Source organism: Phyllopteryx taeniolatus, chromosome 6 (assembly GCF_024500385.1).
Source record: "Phyllopteryx taeniolatus isolate TA_2022b chromosome 6, UOR_Ptae_1.2, whole genome shotgun sequence".
NCBI classification, from domain to species: Eukaryota; Metazoa; Chordata; class Actinopteri; order Syngnathiformes; family Syngnathidae; genus Phyllopteryx; species Phyllopteryx taeniolatus.
In genome coordinates, this window is record NC_084507.1 from 26,813,087 (window position 1) to 26,839,006 (window position 25,920).

The 25,920-nt window shown below is 40.8% G+C and overlaps 1 protein-coding gene across 3 annotated transcripts in view; it reads left to right on the forward strand.

Annotated features, from left to right (window-relative positions):
* Window positions 1-25,920, forward strand: part of zgc:158766 (uncharacterized protein LOC100009641 homolog) — a 27,543-nt gene continuing 1,623 nt past the window's right edge. For 2 of the 3 annotated variants that reach the window (XM_061776815.1, XM_061776817.1), the window contains exons 1-23: window positions 1-236; window positions 2,681-2,800; window positions 5,165-5,362; window positions 6,130-7,363; window positions 11,403-11,600; window positions 11,784-11,907; window positions 12,816-12,909; window positions 13,419-13,508; window positions 13,972-14,088; window positions 14,494-14,592; window positions 14,676-14,818; window positions 14,897-15,035; window positions 15,122-15,244; window positions 15,459-15,614; window positions 16,024-16,889; window positions 17,529-17,778; window positions 18,585-18,674; window positions 19,855-20,079; window positions 20,660-20,830; window positions 20,928-21,105; window positions 21,209-21,325; window positions 22,646-22,924; window positions 23,839-24,077. In XM_061776815.1, coding sequence (XP_061632799.1) covers window positions 168-236; window positions 2,681-2,800; window positions 5,165-5,362; window positions 6,130-7,363; window positions 11,403-11,600; window positions 11,784-11,907; window positions 12,816-12,909; window positions 13,419-13,508; window positions 13,972-14,088; window positions 14,494-14,592; window positions 14,676-14,818; window positions 14,897-15,035; window positions 15,122-15,244; window positions 15,459-15,614; window positions 16,024-16,889; window positions 17,529-17,778; window positions 18,585-18,674; window positions 19,855-20,079; window positions 20,660-20,830; window positions 20,928-21,105; window positions 21,209-21,325; window positions 22,646-22,924; window positions 23,839-24,077 — 5,319 coding nt within the window. In that variant the 5' untranslated portion in view covers window positions 1-167. The remainder of the gene's footprint in view (window positions 237-2,680; window positions 2,801-5,164; window positions 5,363-6,129; window positions 7,364-11,402; window positions 11,601-11,783; window positions 11,908-12,815; window positions 12,910-13,418; window positions 13,509-13,971; window positions 14,089-14,493; window positions 14,593-14,675; window positions 14,819-14,896; window positions 15,036-15,121; window positions 15,245-15,458; window positions 15,615-16,023; window positions 16,890-17,528; window positions 17,779-18,584; window positions 18,675-19,854; window positions 20,080-20,659; window positions 20,831-20,927; window positions 21,106-21,208; window positions 21,326-22,645; window positions 22,925-23,838; window positions 24,078-25,920) is intronic. The other variant, XM_061776818.1, reaches the window with a different exon arrangement.

Genomic DNA, 25,920 nt, shown 5'->3' on the forward strand with positions numbered 1-25,920 from the left:
ACGCCCCGGCAGGAGTTTATTTGCCTCCAGCTGCCACAAAGCAAAAGCACTGGAAATGGACCCAGTGATAAGGCAGCACAGTGCTGATCATACACTGGATTGTACAGCTTGGATTTGACACTACTTATTTATTTGTCAAAGAACTGGGATTTTGATCAGGTGCCTAAATGTTGTCACTTGGCAAAATGCACTCCAGAGCCAAGTCGAGAAGTTGTGACAACTACCTGAGTATTAAGGTATGGACTTGACATGTGCTTTGACACTTGGTTACTTGTGTTGGCGTGTAGTGGGTATAAACCTTCATTAGCTGTTATTGTGCATACTGGCGTCACTGTTCACACTGTATGACTCTTTAGCCCTAAGCATAGCCAGTCTATTTGTATTTGCATAAAACAATGAGAGGAAAAATGTGGATGCTGATGTTGCATATTTTAGCTGTACAATGACAAGCATGTTTCTCCACATTTGTTTGTATTGTTAATTAGAAAATGAAAAACACTTATTTGTGGTTTGAATATAGTGTCAATATATTATCTGGAGATAAATGTTTTTCAATTAACCATACTGGTTAATGTAAAGTATTTATCTCCAAATATTTTTGATTGCTAATGTTTTACCTTTTTATAGGCTGCACGTATTGCACCATAATTCGTGTATATTGAGTGTACAATTTGTACGTTAGCAGAGATCCTGCCGCAAAGAATCACCATGTGTTCACTCAGAAGGACACTTGATTATCACTTTAAGTGTATTGAATTACAATAATAATTTGATAAAGTTTGTTGTCTCTGCATTTGAGGGCGAATTTGGTGTCTGCTCTTGATCATCGAGTTGATTTGTGAGGTAGAGATTTTACTTTATTTTGGTGGTTAGATATATGTGATAACACTCAAACAAAAGAAAACAAGATTTAAAGCGAATGCTTTGTATTCCTGCTGGGGTCAGTGAAGTACACAACTTTGTATCCTCTCTGATAAGCAACTTTCCTTGATCAACTCCTGACTTGTTTTGGTACGCACCAGTTCTATATTTACCCTTCACAGAATCAACAGGTTCTTCCTTGATCTCCTTTAACTCTGGTGTCATTTCACAGATCATTTGCACCGCTCGTATTCACACTTTTCCATTTATGCAAAGAAATATGTGCACAAGTGTTTGTTGAGGAGTGTAGCATAATACTAACGCATCGAGTCAAAGAGGTCAGCATGGGCTGCTCGAGAACAATATCCTGCAGCTAGTGTTGTTTACATCCTGTCAGACAAAGACATCAGTCGGCCGGCAACATAAATCAGGTCTTTCTCTTAACTAGTGTGAGACTTTTTTAAAAACAGCTTTTGCCCAGAACCACGACACAGTTGTGCTTCCCTACATTCGGTGTGGGTCTCATAATCAAATTGTAAGTTTCCAGTAATTGGCTTTTTAAAACTTTGTTAACATTTCTTTGCAGTCTTCAGAGCACCTAAAAATGACGCCACTCTTGTTATTTTATTATTTCCAAATGGTAAATGCCATACTTTTTAGGAACCTTTCAAATTAAAGCTCTTCAATGGCATATGTTAAATCCATTGTGGTGGTATATAAAGTCATAGAAACTCTGTCCTTGTCGAAATACTTCTTGACCTGACTGTATCTGTTGCGCGGTAACTAGGTGGGTGGTCGGTTTTTCCACTCAGAACTTCCCTAAATGTTGATCTTGCTGTGTGTGATCCTTAAAGGTTAACTTTTATCATAAAGAGATAACCCTCTTGTATTCACTGTACCAATACACAGTTGTCGTTTAGGCTGTGGTTACAACACACGTATAAAGATAGCCTTCACTTTCAAGTAATTGGAACTAACAGGGTAGTTATTTGATTATCTAATATCTATATTTTATTGCTATTTTTACACTGGTGATGTGTTGGTGTTGTATAGGATGGCGAGACTCTGGATGTAGGTGGATTGAAGTTTGACCCAGAATCCTAATGACATCAGTTTGGTTGTCATCCTCAACAAACCCAGAAGAAGTCTGCTAACTAATAAATGGATAAACAGGAAAAATAAACCACAATTTAAATTTCCACTTTTGTCAACAGATCAGGGTTGGCAGAGGACATTGTAGTTATATATGGTCACTATGGCATTGCCACAACAACAAATCTGTTTGCACACAGACTTGTCAATGTCGAAGGCATCCGCTTGCTCTGAAGCAAAGGTTACACTCCTCAACAATTCCTCATTAATGATTTCTGTAAGTTCTGATCAAAAGATATATGTTCAGTGCTGAGAGTTTATTGGGTCTTTAAATGGCCTGGCATGTCCAAGGAACTTGTGGCCTTTTGGCATCATCCTGCTGCCTGTGAGGCTCTCAGGAGCAGCGTATCTGTTGGCTCTCCTGTTACACTCCCCTGCTGGCTTCATGGTCCACTGGATGCCTGGTAGGCAGCCTTTTGTGCCCGTGACCCACTAAATGTGTCAGTGAGCACCTCTTGATCACTCTCGCTCCACCTTTCTCTCAGATGTATAGCCTTTGTGTATGCTTTTTTTTTTTTTTTATAATCTCTGTCATTCTAAGTTCTTCCCAATTTAAAAACTATTGGATAAAGGCACGTTAAAACGCAAAAAGTGTGTTGCTTGATATACCAAATCCTTGGCCATCATTCTATGCACCTCGGTAACAGCTGTTTTTCTGATGCCGCAGACAAAAGTGTCCCAGCTGGATCCAGAGGCCATTAATTACCACCACACTCCTCCATCACACAGACAACCATTTACCAACGAGACCTGGAATCATGAAAGGGCGGGACTTCAAACATTGTTCGTATGTTCGTATGTTCGTATGGCGGAGGGTCTAAAGCAGGGCAACCTCTGCATTCCTCTGTGCTCAGCTGAGCTCCCTCATTCTGCTGAGACATGCACATACAGTATGCTCACCTGCCACAACATTAGGTACACCTGCATGGTCCAACGCAAGACTTTCTCATTACGACCTCTGCCTGGGTCAAACTGTTAACAAAAGTGATAACAAATTCAGATAGTGTCGTTTTTTGTTTGTTCTGTACCCTTCAATTAATGACTCACATGGTGTAAAGTAAAAATTAGTTTTGCATCAAAATTCAGGAGTTCTTACTTGTGTAGTTTGTGCTTCTACTTACCTGCCTGCCTACCTACCTACCTACCCACCTAAATAACTAACCAGTGATCAAGACAACACTCTGTTACAATTGACACTGCTGAGAGTGAGCTGTATAACTGAACAATGTTTACTAGCGTTGGTGCCGAATCCTGAGGATTTGCCGTCGTGTGATTATTGGATGTCATATCATATCATATCATATCATATCATATCATATCATATCATAGTGGATATCATGTTATTCTTCTTTAGACCACAAAATGATGGAGATTAAATCAACAGCAGCTGACTTGGTTGCAGTCAAGTAGTGCACACAAATTTCAATATGTGATTAATCAAGTGAATTTTGCAATGATCAATCTAGCAATCTATTAACCGAATGCCCGACTTGACCACCACTGCAAACTATTAAGACAATAATAAATGTATAGTTAAGATTGGAGATTTTGATTGACAGCGGCAATAAAAAAAGATGTCATTAGAATGTGCAGGTGTACCTTGTATTGTTATGGCTGGTGACACTATTTAAAGCTTTACTGGCGTGGCTATCTGTAAGATAGGACTTGGAGTGTTGTACATGCACTAGCTTGAAAATCTCAAGTCCCTACTAGCACCTTTTTCCTTCCTTGAAAACCGAAAAAGGAAACCTAGCGACCCGTCTTCATAGTGTCATGAAGGCTTTCCTCCCATTGTGTACATTCTCCTCATAAAACACCACGTTGTTCTTCTTTCTGACAAGTGACTAAGGCCTAGAGACATTTCTGTACCACTAAGTGCTGTCTGACTACTAATGGAGGTGGGCGCTTTGTTTCTGGAGACCAACACTGTACTGCACACACCACTTAGGGAGGCGGTGATCACAATGAGGGCCTTGTAGCCAAGTCGTGGCATGTGTACCAACGCAGTGAACTGTACTCAATCTCCTCTAATAAACAGGACTGAGCTGCTTGGATCAACAGTCCTACAAAGGGTGAAACATGGCGCTGTCTGACTCAAACCACTGGAGCACATGGGATGCTTTGATTTAGTTCACATTGTCATGCAAATCTGACCAAGCGAAAGTACCAAAATGTTCTTCATGCCAAATGGTGGGACTTCCCTGGCATTGCTGTCTATCTGCATGGTTATCACTGGAGGCAGATGTCTCTTCCACTGTTGTGTTCCATTCGGGAAGGACAGATAGCAGGAGGATGTTTGGCCTTGACTCCCTGCTGAAACGGCACCCAGGCCTGTGCTGTGAACATGATGACTGTACCACTCCAGATCAGTCTCTCCATGTTGCGTGTCAGACATGTGCTCTGCTAATGTTCTTTTATACTAACCTGTCAGGTTATGTGTGGGTCATATAATTTGAAAAAAATGACATGGCTGCTGTTAGAAGGTCACGTTGCACTGGGCGGACTTTCCAGTTGTGCTGTTTGTGTCCACTCACAGTGACGTCACTTGGTCCAGGTGTTTCCCCTCTGTCTGATGGAAAGACTATCACTGGCTCATATTTCCTATCATGATACAACTTCCTGAATAAATGGTATCATGTTCAGTCTGTCAAGCATGTTTATCTGCAGTTATAATAGTGGTCATTCATGTCAAACTATCAATAAAGGATATCTGGTACATACTGTAAATGTGAACATTATTTCACTAAAAGCTGCATGAGGGGACTCGCATGCCAATAGTCACATCTACAACAGTTCAATTCAGCTTGTCACATTACGTTCTGGAACGGTGGACACTTATCAGTCTTGTGGTTTTACTGCTATGTGTGTAGGCGGTATGACAATAGCTGTGTGACTGTGTCATCTGCTTAAATAATATGAAAGCATACCAGTGTAATCTGCCAAATGATAATTTTTTTCAACCACTCTATAGGAACAATGCCCCTGCATTATGTATCCCAGTCACGGAGAGCAAAACATTTAGTGCTGATCACTTAATTTGACATTCTTAAAAATATTTTGACAGCAGAAACACAAAATCAAAGTGAACCGAACTGTGCTCTACTTCCTCAAACATCAAACACCTGAATGCAATATTTTTTGTTTCTCACAGGACGCAGAGTCTTTGGACAGCTGTATCCAGAGCACGTTGTCGGCCCTGTACCGGCCCTTCAACGCCACCGCGGCCACTGTTCTGTGGCAGCTTTTCAGTGTGGTGGAAAGACAGTACCGTGGAGACGGCCTCCGCTGCTTCATTGACTTTTTGCTTCCTGCCAAGGGGATTCTTCAAATCATTCAACAGCAAACTTGTGTGAGTGGTTAAATTTTGTGACCTTGGTCTTGATGTATGATGCGATGCATCCATACATCCTCCTCTTTGGTATTCTTTAGCATATTTAACTCAGAGGACTACTTACCGCTACCTTGAAAGTCAGACGATTGAGGTGATAAGATAGACTAAGAAATGCTAAGGAACGTGAGAATCTTGCTGCTGGATATCTTGGCTGGAAGGCTAAGGAAGAGGTTATGGAGCAATGGGATGCAGAAAACAAGCCAAAAAGCATCCAGCCATGAAACTCAATATTCTCCAATCCAACCTTTGTGTGTGTACGACCAAAGCAATGAAACTTTATTCCACTGCGTTCATCTCCTTAGTGATTACACTGTGACGTTAGCCATAGAATGACAGTTGTACTTAAACCTAGCCACTGAGAACAACCTGCTATATATGGAATTCTTTGTATTGCGGGCAACATGAGAGGGTCCTCTCCCAAGCCTTTCTGCTTACAATCAAAAAGATGGCAGTGCTCTTAGAGTCTGTTTTTCGTATTCCGTCACAACAGAGATTGTGTTTTGGTTCTTTCAAAACCAAGCCTGATCAGACATGTTCATATTAATGATCACTGTGAGTGATTCATCATGTGCGTAGTGCCTTTCCATTAAAGTTAAGTTTGTGTGTTGTAACAATTGTGACGATTTTTCAGTCAGTGATGAAAGTCATACAACAAGCTTTGCCTTGACGCACAAAAGCCAATTTTTCCTGGGGTGGGTGTTAATTTGATCTTTCTCCTCTCCCAGTTAAGGTTCCGAGAACTGCTGCTCTACAATGAAGGGTGGCCTCTCTGCATTCACGACAAAGTGGTGTTGCAGCTGTCCCCCTTGCACAAAGTGAGACTAAAGCAAGGAGACTTCTACCTACAAATTGTACCGTTAGGCCGCAAGACTGCCAAGCTTGCGATAAAATGCTTGTCGGCCAGTGGACAGGCTATTGTGGAGCTCCCCATCGCAGAGAGCATGTATGGCAGCGTCTTCACCGCTGAGTTCCTGCAGAATGTAACACTTGAACGGAACCTGCACCCGCTACAGAACTGCCTGCTTACAACCGGTAAATCTGTGTACAGGACCCCGTGGAAGAACGTGGTCAACCCTCTGTTTGTCAGCAGCACGGCGGAAGCCATCATGCAAGCACATTGCAGCAGGATCGGCTTCCGCGGCCAACTCAGTGCCTGCAGTACCAGCGGATCCACGGGCACCCTGGACAGCCACCGCAGCTCCAGGGAGTCCCTCCATTCTCAGGGAGCGGATTCAACTTTCTCAGAGCACACCTCACCAAACATAAACCACACGGATACCAGCAGTGATAGCCATAGCATGAGTCGAGTAGACATAACAACTCCCATCATTAAGATCAGTCCCACTGAAGAGCGTGAGACAGAGCACACAGGGGAGGACACTGATGGGAGAGAACGAGGACCAGCATCCAAGATGCTCTCTTTTAGTACAGACCTCAGCAATCCAGGCCCTCGTAGACGTCACCCAAGAGACTCTGTGGCTTTTGAGAGCAGAAGACTTTTCAGGAAATCCTACATGGAAGCCCTGCAGAACCCCATGAGCCTTGGGTCCAGCACTGAGTCCATCCTGGAAGAAAGTTCGGAGCATGGTGGTCTAAGAGAGAGATCCGTGACACCAGGCAGCAGCCCGGACACTCGCACTTCTTCTCGAGAACACTTATCCCGGAGGTTGGGGAGTCGAGGCTGGCTCAGTGGTGACGATTCCAGGCCCAGCACTCCTTTGCATTACTTACAGAGGGGTCTGCGGAGTGCAGAGAGACGGGCGGAACGCCGCTCCAAGTCACTGGAGAGGACTAACAAGGCTGGCCAGGGTAAAGCTCACCGGGAAAGGTCTTCTTCTGGGGGCTCAGCCAGCATCTCCCCCAAAAAGCTGATGAATGGATATGTTCTTCGCTTCGGGAAGTTGGAAGTGGAGGCATCTCTTCCTGGTTATGAAAAGAGGACCAGTAAAGAAGTGCCAGGTATGTGACACTGTTCATGAGTATCATAATACTGTATATCATAATTGTATTGTTTATAGACACACAGTATTATACCTAACAGTATTCAAAGAATCATTACACAATTATTGGTATTACACTTTCTTTCGTTTGCCCATCAGCTTGACAACAGCAACCACACACCATTAAGTGATACGTTGAAATAGTGAGCAGTTTTCCAATCCTTGGAATCCCACACCCACATCCTTATGTCGGCAAGTGGTATCAAAGGGGAATCAAATCCATGGTTAGAATCTTTGCCATCCTTCCATTATTGTCCGTCCATACTAATATTAAATCTTGATAGTAGTTTATTTTAAACAAAATTGACAGTTATTTAGAAATATGGTCAATGTATATGATTCACAGTGATGGTCCATTGGTTCTTCATTTCACAAATAACACAACCTAAGGGTGTAAAAACAAAGTTTGAAGCTTGAAAACAAAACAGGCTAATGTGGGCAGGTTTTATAATGATAGCCTGCAGCAAGACTAGCTACAACAGCTCATCACTCGGTGGGACAGCTCACAACTGTGAAACATTAATGCTGTCACTGCTGACAGATTGCTATTCAGCGGTGACTTGTTGTGTGTTCTTTGACACCTTTGGGTGGGGGGGTGCAGCTTTGGTCCTACCCTGAAAAGTGAAGTGAAGTCACATCTATGTGTTGTCTTTTGCAACGTGTGTCTGTTTTGTTTTGTGGTGATTCATGCAGGGTAACTGATAACGTGAGGGTGACGTCTTACTAGTTGTTTTTTTTCCCCTCTATTGTTACGCAGTAACCATTTATCATTGGTTAAAATATGAACTTAGCTTTTGTAGGTATAGCTAGGCGCCAACACGCTCGCGACCCTAGTGAGGATAAGTGGTACGGATAATGGATGGATTGTGGGAACCATATTTCAGGGTTAGCGCTGCCCGTTCGGCACCTCACCAGTGACTAATGGAAACAAGATGTGGCGAAGCAAATATATCCCATGCTAGCGACTCAAAATTGCCTGTGACAAAACTCAAAATCCCTTCCTGATAAAAGTTAAAGTGAGCGCGCTCATTCTGTCGTGTGTGAACGGTGTTAATGGTTTAGTTTTTCCTCAGCTTCGTAAAATGCTACAATCCGCCATCCAGCCGCTGCTGGCTAAGCTGTGAGGCGCATCAGGGAAGACAAGACCCGATGCGACTTGGCGCCGAATTTAAGCACGTATCTTTACGTATTTCCGCGATATACATGTCGATGGGCAATGTGTCCTGCAATTCACATTAGATTTTGCAGCTGGCTTGCTGCCTTCTTAATCAACCACTAATCCAACTTTGGTTGTCATGCCAAGTGGCGGCACCGCTGGCTCGAAGCAAGGCCGTACATCATTTGTGGGCCCACGCCAAACATAGGCATTTCTTGTGTTTAGTGGATAATGCTAAACAAACTTCCTCCCCAAAAATTGCTGAATCGCAATCGCAATATTTGTTTAGGCGGCATGGTAGATGACTGGTTAGCACTTCTGCCTCATAGTTCTGAGGACCTGGATTCAAATCCCAGCCCCGCCTGTGTGGAGTTTGCATGTTCTCTCCGTGTCTGCGTGAGTTTTCGCCGGGTACTCTGGTTTCTTCTCACATCCCAAAAACATGCATGGTAGGTTGATTGAAGACTCTAAATTGCCCGTAGGTGTGAATGTGAGTGTGAATGGTTGTTTGCTTATATGTGCCCTGCGATTGGCTGGCGACCAGTTCAGGGTGTACCCCGCCTTTTTCCCTAAAATAGCTGGGATAGGCTCCAGGATGCCCGCGACCCTAGTGAAGAAAAGCGGTACAGAAAATGGATGGATGGATAGTTGTTTAAAAGAAACCAAAAAAAGAGTATTTTCCCAAATCGTTCAGCCCTACTCCTGATTGAGATAGATACTATATAAACTGTATGTCTGTGTGTGTGTGTGTGTGTGTGTGTGTGTGTGTGTGTGTGTCATTTACTCTAATAATTGTCTAGTATTCAACATAATTTTGTCAATGTCAATAAAGTACCAGTATATTCCTTTAATATAATATTGGGGGAAAGGGAAACAAATATATATTAAGTAATGCTGCACAATATGATTTTATTACTTACTTTGATTGTCTAGGGATGAACATTAGGATTGAAATGAGTGCTCTATGTTTTATATTGTTTTTTTTGTGTGTTTTTACTAAAAGTGATTACGGTGGAGTTTAAAAAAGAAATTATAGAATTAATAAATTATCGAACCTGCCCACCAGCATCGCACAGAAATCACAATACAGTAGAAGAAATAATCAGATATCACATGCCCATTGCATTCCTAAAATGACCTCAGAGGGGATTGCATTTCGCCTGTTGGAAATCAGGTTTCCCACAACGGTGTTTCAAAGACAACAAAAGATTCTGTAAACCAAGCAGAAGGACCCCAGCATCCTACAATTAGATGGCCCTACTGTGGGGTAGGGGTAAGGGGGTGCTCTGATCCCACATGGTTTGCCTCATTTACAAAAGTATCATTTGTGAACCAATCAGCTGTCAGGAAGAATAAAGACCCAAAACATAAGAATCAGGCACCTTCTGCTGAAGATTTTGAACAAACATATTTTCTTTCTCATCGAGCACAAGGTCCCATCCCCACTGACCGATCCAGATTTAGTCTCTACAGTGATGTGTCTAGCAGGGGACACAAAAAGCAGCCTTCCACAATACTCTCGAGGCTTTACTCGACGTTTGTCACTTCCTGTGAAAACAAAGCAATTTAGGAAACATGCGGCAAACACAGGCCTCCTCACACAGTGGCACAGGAAATGCACTGACCGTTTGAAGACAATAGAGGCTATGCTGGCTGGGTTTACTCCCACACAACTATAAAAGAGGCCTCCAACTATTGAAACACACAACAGTGTCAAACACTCAATAATGAACTTTTGCAATATAGTTTGTTTTACCTGTCATCAGGACTTATGACAGTGTCAATATCTCTTAAGTCCTATATGACTCTATAGTTAGTATTGTCACCTCTTTGCTCAACGGTCATTGGATGGTTTGCTCTTAATGATAAACTGCACGTCTCCATAGGATGAGCATCGCTATCCCTGCTTTTTCAAAATTACCATTGTGAAGATATGATAATAATTTGTTATTGTAAAAACGGAAGAAAAAAAATGTAATAGCGGCTAATAGAAAGCCTTTCTCAATACACATCACATACAATAATACATTTTTTTGAAAAGGTTTAGTGTGCACAGCGCCGTTGTTGGGTTTGTGCTTCTTACTAGGGATGAGCATAACAGTTGATTGGTCAATTAATTGCGCATTACGAATTCTATCGGAATTGATCACATCTTGAAGTAACTTGTACAAAATGGAATGCTGGACACCAACACAGGCGCTGTTGATTCTTAACTATTTTGACATTTCATCATTTATGGGAAGGTTACATGGTACAACATTATTCTTTGTAATGTAATACTGCCATGAAAACAGGAGTTTAGAACATTACAAGATGAGTTTGGATAAGACAAGTAGTGTCAAGTTTTTCTCTAAGTGACATCACCAACATTTCTAGTTTCACTTTGCACCTACATGAACATGAGAAAATGCTGCCTCTCCTATAGTTTTTGGAATTAGTCGAACTAAACTTAATAGCGATAACTTTCTTGTACTGTACTAGAGTGTAATGTGAGATCAGTGCTAATTGATATATTCAGTGAAAAATCCTGATCAGATGCACTTTCACAAACCCACAATCTGGATCAGGTTTGCAAATTGCATTCCCAGTAGAGAATGTGAGTTGTACTTAAAAAAACGGGCCCTGGGGACTACAGTGCTGACGTTTCTAATAAAGGGAAAATTACTCTTGACTCATGGTGATGATACACCTGGTCTCCAGGATGAGTCAGTGTGATTTACTATGATTATTACACACTGAGGTGAAAGGAAGCTTCTCTCTTTTTGTTAAATTGTGGTGTATTATTGTATAGTATTTGCTCAGTAACACACCCTCACATTCACCCTATACTTACAATCTACAGGGCAGCAGGAGGACACCGGTGATGACAGGAAGTCTAGACTCGTAGAGGAGGAGTCGAACTCCCCAAAAACAGCCAACGGCTCAGCCATTGGGTTGGGCTCATCATCAAGCTCCTCCAATAGCAGTAATTTCTCGCTCCCCAAACAGATGTCAGAGGTCAATCAGGAGCTGCTTGTATCAGGCGCTGTGATTTTGCCAGGTAAGGAACACCTTGGCCTCATTTCACCCAGAAGCTTGTCTAATACAGTAGGATACATTTTGTTTTGGTCAAATTCTTTGCATACAGTATGTGTATCATAGGAGTCACCTTTCATCTTTGCACCACTAGCAGTGAAAAACCAGTTGTTGTGTTTTCACCTCCTGTTGGTCTTTTCTCTTCCAGGAAGCAGAGATCGCAGTGGGAGGGCGGTGTTGCAGGTGTGCACCAGAGCTCAGGTGTGGGCAGGCGAAAACTACACGGTGCATGACCTCAGCAGTTTATTGGTCTACTTACAATCCACACTGCGGTAAGTTGAGAACAGTCACCGTTTGTGTTCGTTTTCTTTCCCCAAATAGTCTTTTGATTCAGTTTTGCAAGTTCTCATTAACTGCAGATCATTTTCAAACAACATAGTAAGAAAAAAAAAACACTTGTACTAAAAACAGTGCAAAAGAAAACAAAATGCACAATCAATATTATGCTTGTTAATATAAAACATGACACATTATTATTAGTAGTAGTAGTAGTAGTAGTAGTAGTAGTATATTACACTACCACTTACCACTTAGAATACTCTTGTTTGGTATCACTATCAATGCAGTACATTACAATGAGCGTACCGTTACAACGAATTTAAGAACAATTTTGTAGCTTGTGTATTAATCATGTTGTAAAACTTTAGTATCAGCATACTAAAGTTTCATAAATTTTTGTGTGTTCACTATTTGTCAAGTTCAAACAACTGCTGTAGTCTGCTGTAGTTTTTTTTTTGGGTGGGAGGGGGGCGGTGGAAATACATCATTGTCTAATATTCAACTACGACCATTTAGTGTACAGCTAGCTAAGGGAGCTTCGGGGCGCACTATTTGGCAGGAAGTAGGTCAATCTTACTCTCTTTTCTTACCTCATTGCTTGCAACAGTTGCTAAGACGGGTAAAATATTTATAAACCCTTCATAAGGGCATATAGAAAATACCGTTTTTGTATAAATTTGAGTGTACAAGCTATATTATATGTTACCAACTACATATGCAAACATACAAGTGTAACTGCTGTTCTTAGTGACATTTTGACTTGATCCTTAATAATGTATGTAATTCCGTACGTTATTTTATAAATTAACAATATTGTTGCCAATTTCCCCTTACAGCACGAATAGTTTAACTATGTAAATATGGAGTCAAAGTGACTGGATTATATTTGTTGTGGTTATAGGCAAGAAAAGCGTGATGAAGGTCTGACAGTTGTGATAGACAGCAGGAGACAGCAGCCCGTTCCAGCTTTGTTGTCATCGCTGTCTGAATTTCAGGTGAGCACAGACAGTGAATGTGGACTGACCCTCCAACACCCTGTAAATTTTTACCTCGAGCAATGCCATTCATATAACTCCTTATTACATTCAATGCTATTCCTTACAAATTTTCCTAATGTTCAACATCCCAGAAGAAGAGACACACCTTAAAGTTGTAATGACTGCACATCCAAGAGCTTCTTCTGAGAAAAGGCTGGCCTCAGGGCTAACCTGTGCTTACTTGTCTGTTTTTTAACCACATGCTGTGAGCGAGTTGGTTTCAGCCGACTTGCAAGAGCCATATGATAATGTTTTGAGTCTGACTTACTGATGCAAAGATGCTCATTCTGCAAACGCAAACAGGCATTGTAAAAATGGATTTATTAGTACCTGTCTACATGTATGAGCTGTATTGTAATATTATTACTGGCCACTCCAGTAAATACTCTCGTTCTTTCAAGTTTTGACATTACTCTATGAGTAGTCGTCATCATTTTATAACCATAAAAATGTGCATGTGTTTTCAGACACTGGTACCAAATGCACTTTACTCAGTTATTTTCCTGGTGGACAAGGAGGCAGCCGCCAAACCTGAAAGAGACATTGTAAACGTACAGGTGAGTAAATATACTTATTGTCACATGAATAAGTGATGCTGTGGCTGTTTCCAGGAGATTGTCCTTGTCATTTTTCTCCCAATTCCCAATGCTCACTAAATGTTTTTTTGTTTGTTTGTTTGATGTTAACTCCTCTATCTCGGTACTGCCTTCTTTGCCCCCCTCCAAGCAGTTTCTAAAATTCCTCCACCAATCTTATTATCATACGGAAGTGTATGTAACCTGAACCGGAAGAAACTGTTTTGTTTTGTTTTGTTTTGTTTTGCCGAATGCGGAAGTCAAACTTATCACATTTTAATGTGATAATTTAGCATGTCCAAATGTGAAGTTATCACGATATAATGTGATACAGAACTTTTTTTTTTTCTTGTGTGGCAGCAATACACTTCTGTACTATCACTATACATTTGGAGTCAGACATGAGGTGTGCACTGTCCTGATAGTTGTGTGTTTTTCACTGCAGCCTGAGACATTGTCATCTTTGAAAGCCCTGCTGAAGCACATTGAACAGAACCAGCTCACACGCGACCTGGAGGGTACCTTCCATTACGACCACAACCACTGGATCCTCTTTAGACAGGTGATGATGGACAGAAACCAACATCATGACATACTGTATTTGCTAATTCAAATCAGACAGAGTTTGTTAGCTAACAGCGTTATTTACCAGTTTAATAAAACAACATTTCTATAAAACTGCGAAGCAAGAACCCAATCTGGATAGAAATGCAGAAAGAGTAATATATTTGATCTTTTCGCCTTTTAAAGCACCATGTAACTACTGTATTTCAACCACCTCTGAATGCCTTGGTACAATATACTGACACAAACACACCAAAATATGCCACTGTCACTTTTATTGGAGGGATTTATCTTTTCTTTTTGCCATTTGAACCACAATGAACTTCCCCTTCAACAGAAACATCATCATGCCATCCTCCATCACCCATATAGTGGCCTGCTAAATGTTGTTTAACCCTTACAGAAAATTGAACCATTTGCCAGCAGCTGCAGCGAAGCCATCTCTTCCCTCCAGGAGTCTATCGCCACGTTAAGTGACAGTGGCAATCTGAAGACATCTGAGGTACCTGGACCTGGACTAAAAAGTCACATGCTACAAGATATTGGAAGTGAGCTCAAAAAGGATCTTTTTTTTTTTTTGTTTAGGAAGTGTCTCAGATGATGGAGCAGCAGAAGCATCTCATGAAGTGTGTGCTCGATGACACTCATCTAAATAGGTTACGTCTGGAAGGAGGCACCATCCTCGCGCGCATCAGGAAGGAAGAGGCCTGTGACAATGAGAGCTACAGGTACTGCTGCCGGAGAGGCCTCTTGCTTCCTGTTGATACAAAAATGACCATGTTATTCATATTTTTGCTTGTCTTCAGGGACGCTGTGGATATGTTGAGTGCACTGTACAACCAAGTCGACGAAGAGGTCCATGAGCTTGTCATCCTGTCCAACAAGTCTCAGAAGGACTTGGAATGTCTCCTGGAGGTGCGCAAGTTTGAAGAACAAACACAACAGGTGAGCCTTCAATGTCCCTATTGATGGCTTTTTCCTTCTAAACGATAATATGGGGATAACAGGTCAATTATATTTATTTTTTTCAGGTCAAACTGTGGTTCAATGTGGAGGGAGAGAAGCATCTCATTCCTTTACATTCACTCACCTTGTCTGTCAGCAACATAAAAGACATGAAGGAGAGCTTGGACCAATTTCTGAAAGAGTCAGTGGTAAATATCTTGACAAGAGCTGAGATAATAGTAATACCAAGGAATTCAAGTGGTTCTACACTATATAGAGAACATGTATTGAGACGTACCGCTGAATCATTTTTTCCTAATTTTTCATCTGAACAACAATTATGTTTCCCAACATTTTTCCACATAATTTTTCCACATTATCTAGAAATGCCACATAATCAGTTGTCCATCTGTTGGTTAATAGCACCAGCAGAGACATGCCCTGCAGATGGTGAAAGAGTCTCTTCCTGGCTCAGTTTCCTTGGAATTCAAGCAACATCTTGTCTCCATCCTGAACACAGTGGAAAAGAGGAAGGCACAATTAGACATCCTTGGAAATCTTTACGAGTTCTATGACTCTGTAAGTATAAAAAAAACATCTATAGCATAACATATATTTTATTTTGGCGTACACTAACTGTAAATGTTCTGCTGCTTATTCAAGCTTTCTTTACGTACTCAGGTACTGTAGATGCCTCTGTGGTAATATTATCCATGCATCCATCAATTTTCACACCCACTTATTCTCACTAGGGTCGCAGGTGTGCTGGTGCCTATCTCAGCCGACTTGAGGCGGGAGGCGGGGTACACCCTGAACCAGTCGCCAGCCATTTTCTACCTATTTATTGTAATCCAGCACTCCTAAGCAAGCAGTTATAAAAATTTGTCTGATTCTGTCTGATCCTATAGTTTTATGATAGTCTGACTATATATTCAAGTGAATATTTTTAACAGTCCAAAATAGTGAACCCTTTTTTAAACATCCATAGGTAAATCAATGGAGGGAGCACTGCCAGGACTACGTCAGTCACCTGAACACTTCAGGTGAAGCACATTCACCTGCCGTTGTTCCGATACTGAAGGATTACTGCACCGAGGCCTCCAAGTTCTCCATGGACAACTTCAGCACACTGAATGACATGGTTCTCTCCCTGGAATGTCCTCAGCAAGTGCAGCAGTGGAACACAGTGTGGCACAAATGTCAGCAGACTAAGCAGCAGCTGGAGGACACTTTGGCCCGAGCCACAAGGGCATCTTCAGACTCCATATCCTCTGAACTTACGGATGTTTTAAAGCCTGTGGAGAGCCAACTTAGTGTACCAGAGAGTAGTGAATGTGGGCTTCTACCTGAAGGTTCTACTTGCTCCAGCAGGACAGCTACGCCGCTAACTGTTGAGGACACCAAGGCGCATTCTGATGAGCCTTTCTCCAAAAGCCCCTCCGGTTCGATCTCCTCCTCCTCACGCTTCACTTTCGCCCCTGACAGCAAACTGAGCTCATCCATGTTTGATGACACGGACAGCGACTGCACTATCGACTCCACCATCTCATGCCACTCGGAGCCCATCTTCTCTGCAGCTTCCCGAGTCCGCAAGTCACCAATGAAGAAGATCATGAAGAAGACCATGAGCTACGAGCTGACGCCGAGGGACGGCGGCCATTCAGACTCCAGCCACGTGCATGGTTACACGGGGGTGTACATCAAGGGTCTGGAGGTGGCCAATAATGTGTCTGCAGAGAAGAAGATTCAGAGACCCGACGTCATGAGCCCAGTGTTGGGACGCAGTCGCAGCATGTCCACTCCATGCAGGATCCATAACAGATACAGTGAAGGAGATGGCAAGAAACAGAGCAGGTCAGCACGCTTTTCATGATCACTATACAAATACTTTTAGAAAGGCAGCAAACCTTCATACAACGTTCTAACATTTAGTTGAGCTAATTTAATACGGAATTATCCAAGCTAGAGAGAGGTTCACGGGGGTTACGGATGAGGTATTCCAGCCTGTGGGTGGCATTAATGCTCATTTAACATGGTTGCCAAGTGCTACTACACACATTGTTTTGTTTTTTTTCAACCCCAGAACGTTCTACTGGATCTGGTGGGTCACTGCTCAATTTGGCCCCGATGTGTGTGAAAAGTGAAAATAAATCCCTTCATCCACACCTAGATCTGCACCAAAATTGAAAGCTTTCGTTTTTGGCACAAGCAACACACCCAACCAAGCATGAAACGAAGTATCAACTCAAAATATAACCTCTAGCCTCATGGTTCCATGCTTGGCAGAGGTAAAAATCTGTATGACTTAGATATACAGTTAATACTAATACTATATGTCCCGATAAACTGCCAAATACCGGGGAGCTTTGTATACATAATTTCCACCATCTTGACACACATGCCTGGGTACTTTTTTTTATCCTATGTGCAATGTTGTCATCTGTTAAAGCGTTATCGATTAAATGTAATAAACATGGTGTCATTGTTCCCCAGTAAAATGCAGCACATTGTGGACGAGATGATCTCCACCGAGAGGGAGTACGTTCGCTCTCTTACCTATGTCATTGAGCATTATTTCCCCGAGATGGAGCGTCTGGATCTGCCGCAGGATCTGCGTGGGAAACGCAGCATCATTTTCGGTAACGTGGAGAAGCTGTGGGACTTTCACAGCCAATACTTCCTCAAGGACCTAGAGTCGTGCGCCCACTCGCCGCTGTCCATCAGCAGCTGCTTTCTCCGACATGTGAGTGTGCGTAGACAAAGTCATCCTGCCCCGAGGAGGCGCACTGACAACTTACTAAGAGCTGTCAGGTTCCGTTAACAGTCATGACCTTTAGACGTCTAGATAGACAACTAAATGTGGTGTTTTCAGGGTCATGGTTTTGTTATCTCCATTGACATTGTATATGAGAGGAAACATATACAGTACCTTACACAAGGATATTCATACCAGGAGAACTACAGTGCTCTCTGTAGTCGAGACAACAAATAGCCTGTGTGATTCATTCTAAAACTATCTGAAGAGCAGGCATAGCTGTGTAGAACAACAGAGTTGCACAGAGTTATTTTTCCAGGTCACAGTACATGCTTGTGAGCACTTGTTGCTAGGCAGTATTTTAGGAGTCCAAGCCCACAGAAAATCTGGCATATGCTAGCCATGGTCACTATGTGGCAACTTGGACCCAAGGGTTTCACTGCCCCTGCGCAGCAGAGAAATGGCAGGGAGGGGTCTGACAGAATAAATTCAGATAAAGTTTGACATACAAAGATAAGGAAATTATGTCAAAAACACCATTAAGGATTATGAGGATCATTTATATTTGAATTACTTTAGCATAGCATAGTAAGCCTTCATTATAAATGGTGAAAACAATGTGACAGGGTATGTGCCATTTGTTGGATATGGTGGAGAACTGTACACAGTTCAGCGTTGCAGTTAATAACTTTCAGATCATATGCTTTCAATGACTTACATGGTGTTTAGGAGAGCATGCTGACATGCCAGTTTACTTTATGGAGTGTTCAAACTTATTATTTGTGTGTGTGCAGGAGGATCAGTTTGGAATGTATGCCCTGTACAGCAAGAATAAGCCCCGGTCTGATTCCCTGCTCAGCAGCCATGGGAACGAATTCTTTAAGGTGCGTCTGGAAACTCTGGTAACATTCTTCACTGGGTGAAAAGGTCAGCATTTATTCACAATGGTGCAACATAAAAGTCTCGCAATGACATACTGTATAACGGCTTAAATCAACAATGCGTTGTTATTAGCTTGTTGCACGATATGATAAATATACATACTTTTACAATACAAAATGTCTTTAAGGTAGTGTGCAACATGTGTCTCCATAACAGATGCTGGTACATCTCAGTAAATCAGTGTGCTGTAGAAAAGCGAAAATTAATTTCAGTAGCTCAATTCAAAAAGTGAAGTTCATATGATACAGATTCCTGAAGCACAGGACAATACTTTTCACAAGGCCATTTCCTATGTAATTTCTGTTAAAAATCATTTTGATTGCTTTTTATGTAATATTATAATTTATTGAGATGCTGGATTTTGAGTTTTTGTTAGCTGAAAGCTATAAACATTAAAAATTAAAATAGCCTTAAATGAATTGAACTGCCTGGAATTAATTGAGTTTTACACGATAGTCCAATTTTTTTAGATGCCTGTAGATTAAATGAAGTTTATTTTTTAGCTCTATTAATAACAAAGGCTTAATTTTGTTTGGCAAGTGTATTGAAACCTTACATATCCTATCCAATTATCATATCATAATTAGAAAAGGCCATTTTATACATACGGTATATACTCCTCAGAGTTACCCCACAGCCATGCCGCTCTCTCTTTGATCTACGTACAATAGATCATCACATGGCTGCCACGTCAGTGCACCACATTCAACATGGCCGTAGGCATGTCTTTTGGAATTGGAACTAGTGATATTATATCTGTCACCTGGAAATACGTCAGTCCCATTCTCTGCCTGCATTGTGCCACAGCGCCAGTAAACAACAGGGTCCAATTCTGGAACTAACAGACTTAGTCAATGCCATTTTATGTGACAAATAAAAAGTATTTTTGGAAACATTGTTCAGTCATGTTGGTCCATTTTATCCGATACCCGTTATATCGGGATCCGTTTTATCGAGGTTCCACTGTATATATTTTTTAGATCTTTACCTAAAGCATGCTTTATTTCTGAAGCTTTATACAAACAATCAACCAACTTGTCTTAACCAGGAGAACATGACAATGACAAACAAACTGTACACATCAGTGTCGAGAACCATCTTAACCGTTCTCTCACATTCCAGAATAAACAGCTGGATCTGGAGGACAAGATGGATCTCGCATCCTACCTGCTGAAGCCCATCCAGCGGATGAGTAAATATGCCCTGCTGCTGAAGGATCTCATCAAGGAGTGCGGCCAGTCACAAGCGCAAGAGCTGAGTGACCTCCGCACTGCTGAGGAGATGGTCAAGTTTCAGCTCCGCCATGGCAACGACCTGCTGGCTATGGACGCCATTCAGGGCTGTGATGTAAGCAGAAAGCGTATCCACTGTATGGAAAAAAGTACTGAGACACCCCCTTTTAATCAGTTTCGGAATCATTAATTGGTTGGGCTTAGTTTCCTCTGAATTGTAATGTGGTGAATCGATTTATGTAACTCAAAACAGTCAGGTCTCAAATCATCTTTCCCCATTGAAATGATATGAAATGCCATTAATCCATTCCACTCCAACAAATAACACCAACACAAATGTTTTTAATAAGAAAAATAGCACTCTACAGTATTGTGCTTTATAAAACAAATATATAGTAATAACATAATCGAATGTAAAGAAGGAAACAGTTTGTGCATCACGACAACAGTCAAAGCAGATACCTTAGCCCAGGCATCCACAATCCATTCACATATAGTGGCGTAACTTGCAAACAAAATGTCCACGGACAAACTCGAAACTCTTGTGGGACGCTAATGTCCCAAATGCTCTTATCCATAGTGTATTTTTTAACTTGATATCATCTTCATTTGTATACAGTAGAGTGAATTCAGCATCCCGCCAGAACTTCCATTGTTGTGTGTGACGCATGTGACCCAGGGTGTTTCCTGTGTAGGTGAACCTAAAAGAACAGGGTCAACTGCGCTGCCAGGATGAGTTCATCGTCTGGTGTGGACGAAGGAAGTACCTCCGCCACGTCTTCTTGTTTGAAGATCTCATCCTCTTCAGCAAGACCAAAAAGATAGAGGGAGGATATGACATTTACATCTACAAACAATCCTACAAAGTAAGATTCTTCTTTTTTTCCTTTGTCATCTCTGCTTTCAGGTACTTACTAGGCTACATAAACAGATTGTTGTTGTTGTTGTTGTTGTTGTTTTTAGACAGCAGAGATAGGTATGACTGAAAATGTCGGCGACAGCGGTCTCCGCTTTGAGATTTGGTTCCGGCGAAGGAAGTCTCAGGACACGTTCATCCTCCAAGCCAGCTCTGTGGAGGTCAAGGCGGTATGGACTTCCATCATAGGGAAGATCTTGTGGAGACAAGCACTACGAAACAGGGGTTTGTTTCTTTGTCAAGAGTACCCATTGATTGTTATTGTTTAATATTCACTTTTGGAACATTTAGTCCTAAAAAAGCTCTTTTTGTGTATTTTGGCTTGCAGAGTTGCGCATGCAGGAGATGGTGTCAATGGGCATTGGAAGCAAGCCTTTCATGGACATTAAGCCCAGTGATGCAGCCATCAATGACAGAGCCATCGACTATATCATGAAGGGGTCAGGTGAGACTTAGTTATTTAGCCCACCCCCCATCATTCCTTTTTTTATTTACCCATGATGCGGTATATTTGTATTTTATTGACCTAATCCATCTCTTCTTTCTGAAACAAGAAGAACAATTGTTGTTTTTTATAACACCCTAACTTTCTCTGGTTGCCTCCTTTAGCGACAAGAGAATAACAAATTTAGAAACATCTCCCATTATGACACAGTACAGTTCCACACCAGCAAAATGAAGCCACGATAACAGTAATCTTACGGCAATTAAAATTTATTATTATTATATTTGTACAGGCAGAATGTTATAAAATCTCTTTTTGTTAGACAGCACAAGTAGTCATTATGATATCTGTGTACTCCCCTCATGCTCATATTGTTTGTCAAATCAAGTTCATGACTGTAGTGTGTTAAAAAGCCCCAATTATTGTTTTTTTTAAACATCAGTGGAGGGAAAAAAAACACTCCACATGAAAATGAATTTGATGATTTGATGTCAACTACATACTGAACCAATAGGTGGTGCTAAATTCCAACATTAAGGCCACTTTAGCCAATCAGAAGAAGGAAAAGGCACAAGAACCACAATGGTCAATCGTAGAAAAGGGCAAATACAAAGTATGTACTGTATGTGTAGATTGTCAGTGAAGTGAATTTACACTGTATATCACAAAAAAACAATAAGCAAAACAAAAATACAGTTGACTCATTTTTTTATCTTGCATACATTTACCTTTTACACTCACTAGGCTTGTAAAGTTAGGATAATTTTCTAAGTGGGACACTATCCATCAATGGGAATAACCTAGAAATGTCCATACCATCAAGGTAATATTTGGGGGAAAACAATCTTAGCATAAAGATTTTATTCAAGTTAATTGAGCGTCTAACCACCACCTGTACATCCCGCAGCCCAATACATGGACATTTAGATTAATGAAAGTATTATTCACAAATAATGTCTTAAAACGTTTATTCTCATTCATTACCATGAGCAATATGGAAAATACCCACCCGTGCCATAATATTATACAAAACACAGCACGCTCTTGGATGATCTGGCCAGAGTTTTACAAAATTCTGTTTTAGTGGTCTAAATACAAATTACCACTGTTCCAGATACAATCTGTGGGATTGCAGATTTACATGCTTTCTCGACCAATTTATATTAACAACACCTGTATGTTTGGTTACAGCCTTTTTTATTTCTCCATAGAGGATAATAAAGCTTCTTCTTGAAACTCAGCCACTTTGAACACACATCTACAACGTTCTTCTTGTCCCTCACTGAATCTCATACTTTTTTGTGTCTATGTTGTGAACAGAATGTAGGACGAGAGCCTCCATCGCCGTGCCCTCGTACGAATACTCGGCTTCCATCAAGAGACCGCACTCAACCATCTCCAACAGCAGCACGTCCTCGTCCAGCAGCCAGTCGTCCTCCTCCCTGCTGGGATCGCTCAACCTCCACTTGTACTCGTCGCCCACGCACCCGCAGGCTCACCCTTACCCGCTGGCCACTGTTCCCTCCTTCGCCCAGTGGCCTTACGACTGCATCGAGGAAGACGAGCTGGAGCACGACTCCGGGAGTCAGCCCTCCATGCGTGAGTAGTCATTATTATTAGGTTATTATTATTTTATGATTACCTTATATCTATAATTATCATTTTATATATATATATTTATATATCTAGTCATAAATTGGTGAGTAAAAAAAAATCTGCTCATAAGACACCCATCTAGTATTTTTGATGGAAAATCTTAGGAACTACATATCCATCCATCCATTTTCAACACCGCTTATCCTGGTTAGGGTCACGGGACGCTGGAGCCTATCCCAGCTGACTTCGGGCGAAAGGCGGGCTACACCCTGAACTGGTCGCCAGTCAGTCGCAGGGCACATATAGACACGGACAACCATTCGCATTCACATTCACACCGTCACTGAGTGGGAACTGAACCCACGCTGCCTGCACCAAAGTCAGGCGAGTGTACCACTACACCATCAGTGACTGGAACTACATACAAGAAAGTAAATCAAGTTTAACAATATTAACAGTTTTTTTTGGGAGGCCAGCAACAGACCATTATAAGTATTATTTACTGTTTGCTTAAAAATATGTTGATTTTCGATTACATAGGATTCTAGAAGAATTCAATTTTTTACTCAATTGAAAATGAATTTTATATTATTTAAGTCTTCTTTCTTCATCTCCACATGAGTTATCATACTACATCATTAGGGTCTGCAGGAAATTATTAAAAGTCTTCTTGTGGTGCCAAACATAGAAAAGAATGGAAACGATAGGTCTAGTTCTTTTAGTCTACAGCGTTCTCTGATGCTACCATTAGAAGTGTTACGTTTCCACAACACATTGTGACACGACACCTGTTAATGCCAGATAATCAAAACATGCAAAACCACTACACACTGCCTAAACTTGCCTTGCGAGCACAAATAATGATGCCTGACTGCATTTGTCTTTATGAGTAAACGCTGTTGTGTGTTGTGTGTCAGTTACGGAGAGTTCCGAAACGTCGTCCCAGTGCACTTCCAATGACAGCGTGACCGGCCTGAGTACCCTCACCTTACCCGGACCCCCGGACGGGATCCTGGACTCGTACAACCACAACAACAACGAGGTATCCTCCTCCTCCTCCCTGTGCTCGTCCATGCCGCCTTCTTCCATGGAGGCCTCCTCCATCTTCCCCAAAAGTGAAGACCTCCAAGCGCAGGGCAACAAGTTCATCACAGCAGTGAGTCTTTGCTCTACATCCTTGTCTTAAACCAGTGGTTCTTAAACTCTTTACACCAAGAAACGCCTAAAAAAATACTTAGTAAAACAACCGTCATGACCGATATTAGAATACAGTAGTATGCATTAGTGTTCATCAAAAACAAGGCAGACGCTTGATTCTTAAAACAAGTATGTGTAATATTATTGTACGCCATTGTAACATTATGCTCCTTAAATGCACCCAAATATAGGAAAATTAAATAAAAACTGTACTTAAGTAATGATTAATTTAAACATAAGCTAAATAAAATTTTACCTAAATAAATGTTTGAAAACAATCACTTCTAAAAGATGAAATATAATTGTATTGTACTTCAAAGTTAAATACAATTGAACTGTACTTAACAAATGTACTGTACGGGATTTTTTTTTTTAAATGCTTAAACCACTACCATTCTGCACAGTTTCAACATTTAATTCAGTGATTCTTTCACGTACCACGAAAGGGAGCCTGACTACCCCTCGTGGCACTCATATCGCACTTTAATTGAGAATCACTGTGAACTAAACCATTGATATTACCATTGCATCAGTGCTCTTTTATACTGTCGATAGTTTTTTTTTCTTTATGCAGCAGACATACTATTTATTATTTTGTGTATTCTTTTTGTCAGCTATCTGAAAATACTTTATAGGTGTTTATAGGTAATATCTTGGAAAACTCAATTTAATTCAGTAGTTCAGTCCAAAAAGGGAAACAGAGATTCTCTACACATAATAACGATTGGAATATTTCATTTTTTTTTTCTCAATAATTTGATGATTATAGGTAAGAGATCATGAAAACCCCAAATTCACAATCTCAAAAAAATAGAATTTTACAGTCAAAATTATTTTTAATATAGAAGTTAGGAGAGAATTGTCTTATTATTCTGTGTGTAACAAATCTGTATATTGTATGTTTTACCCTTTGAATTGAACTACTTACTGAAATAAATGAACTGTTATACAATAGTCAAATGTATTGAGATACACCTGTAGTTAGTTATACCTCATAATCAATATTTAGGTCAATATTGGCTAGTTACCTTTTCATCAAGAAAGATTTATTGCTAATCTGAGCCTGGCCATCATCTTTTGTGTCCTCTTCAAAAATCATACTGTTGGGAGTGTGTGTGCCTATAATGATAGGTAGTAATTTCAGAATTTTTAAAAATGCCTCGCCAATGAATTTGCTATTTCAGGAACATAGCCTATATAAAACAATAGAGAAAAAAATAGATATACAGTATTAGTCAAACGTTTTTATGTATGGTGTCATACAAAAGCATGAGGGAATGTGCATAAATATTAAAATGAGCAACATAAACAAGCAGCATTTATCACATTCAATAAAACAATAAAAGTGTAAGATACTAGGACCACTGTTTTTCATATTTTAACCAATACCAGCAGCTGCTGGTGATTTCTTTTTATTTTATTTTTTAATCTAAAATAGTTTTTGTACCCAATGTTTTGGAACAGTTTTTTTTTTTTTTTTTTTTGTGGATGCATTTACATTAATACTCCATGAATTTGCTGTTTGCACTGAGAAGAAAAAGTAGCTATAATGTAATCATTTTGGTGCTGCATATCATCTTTGTAATTGCCATTTTTGTCTCATCATCTTCTAGCATAATCAACGATAAAAAAAAACTTAGGTAAAAATTGGTTTCACACAAACTCCAGATAAAATGAAAGCAGTCCTATTATGTTTGATTATAAGATTTCAAGTCTTATCATAAAATTTATTGGCTGATTGGCTGGGAGTAATCACATGCTTGTCCGGTCTTTTATTGATGTGTGCGGCATCCTTTTTGACT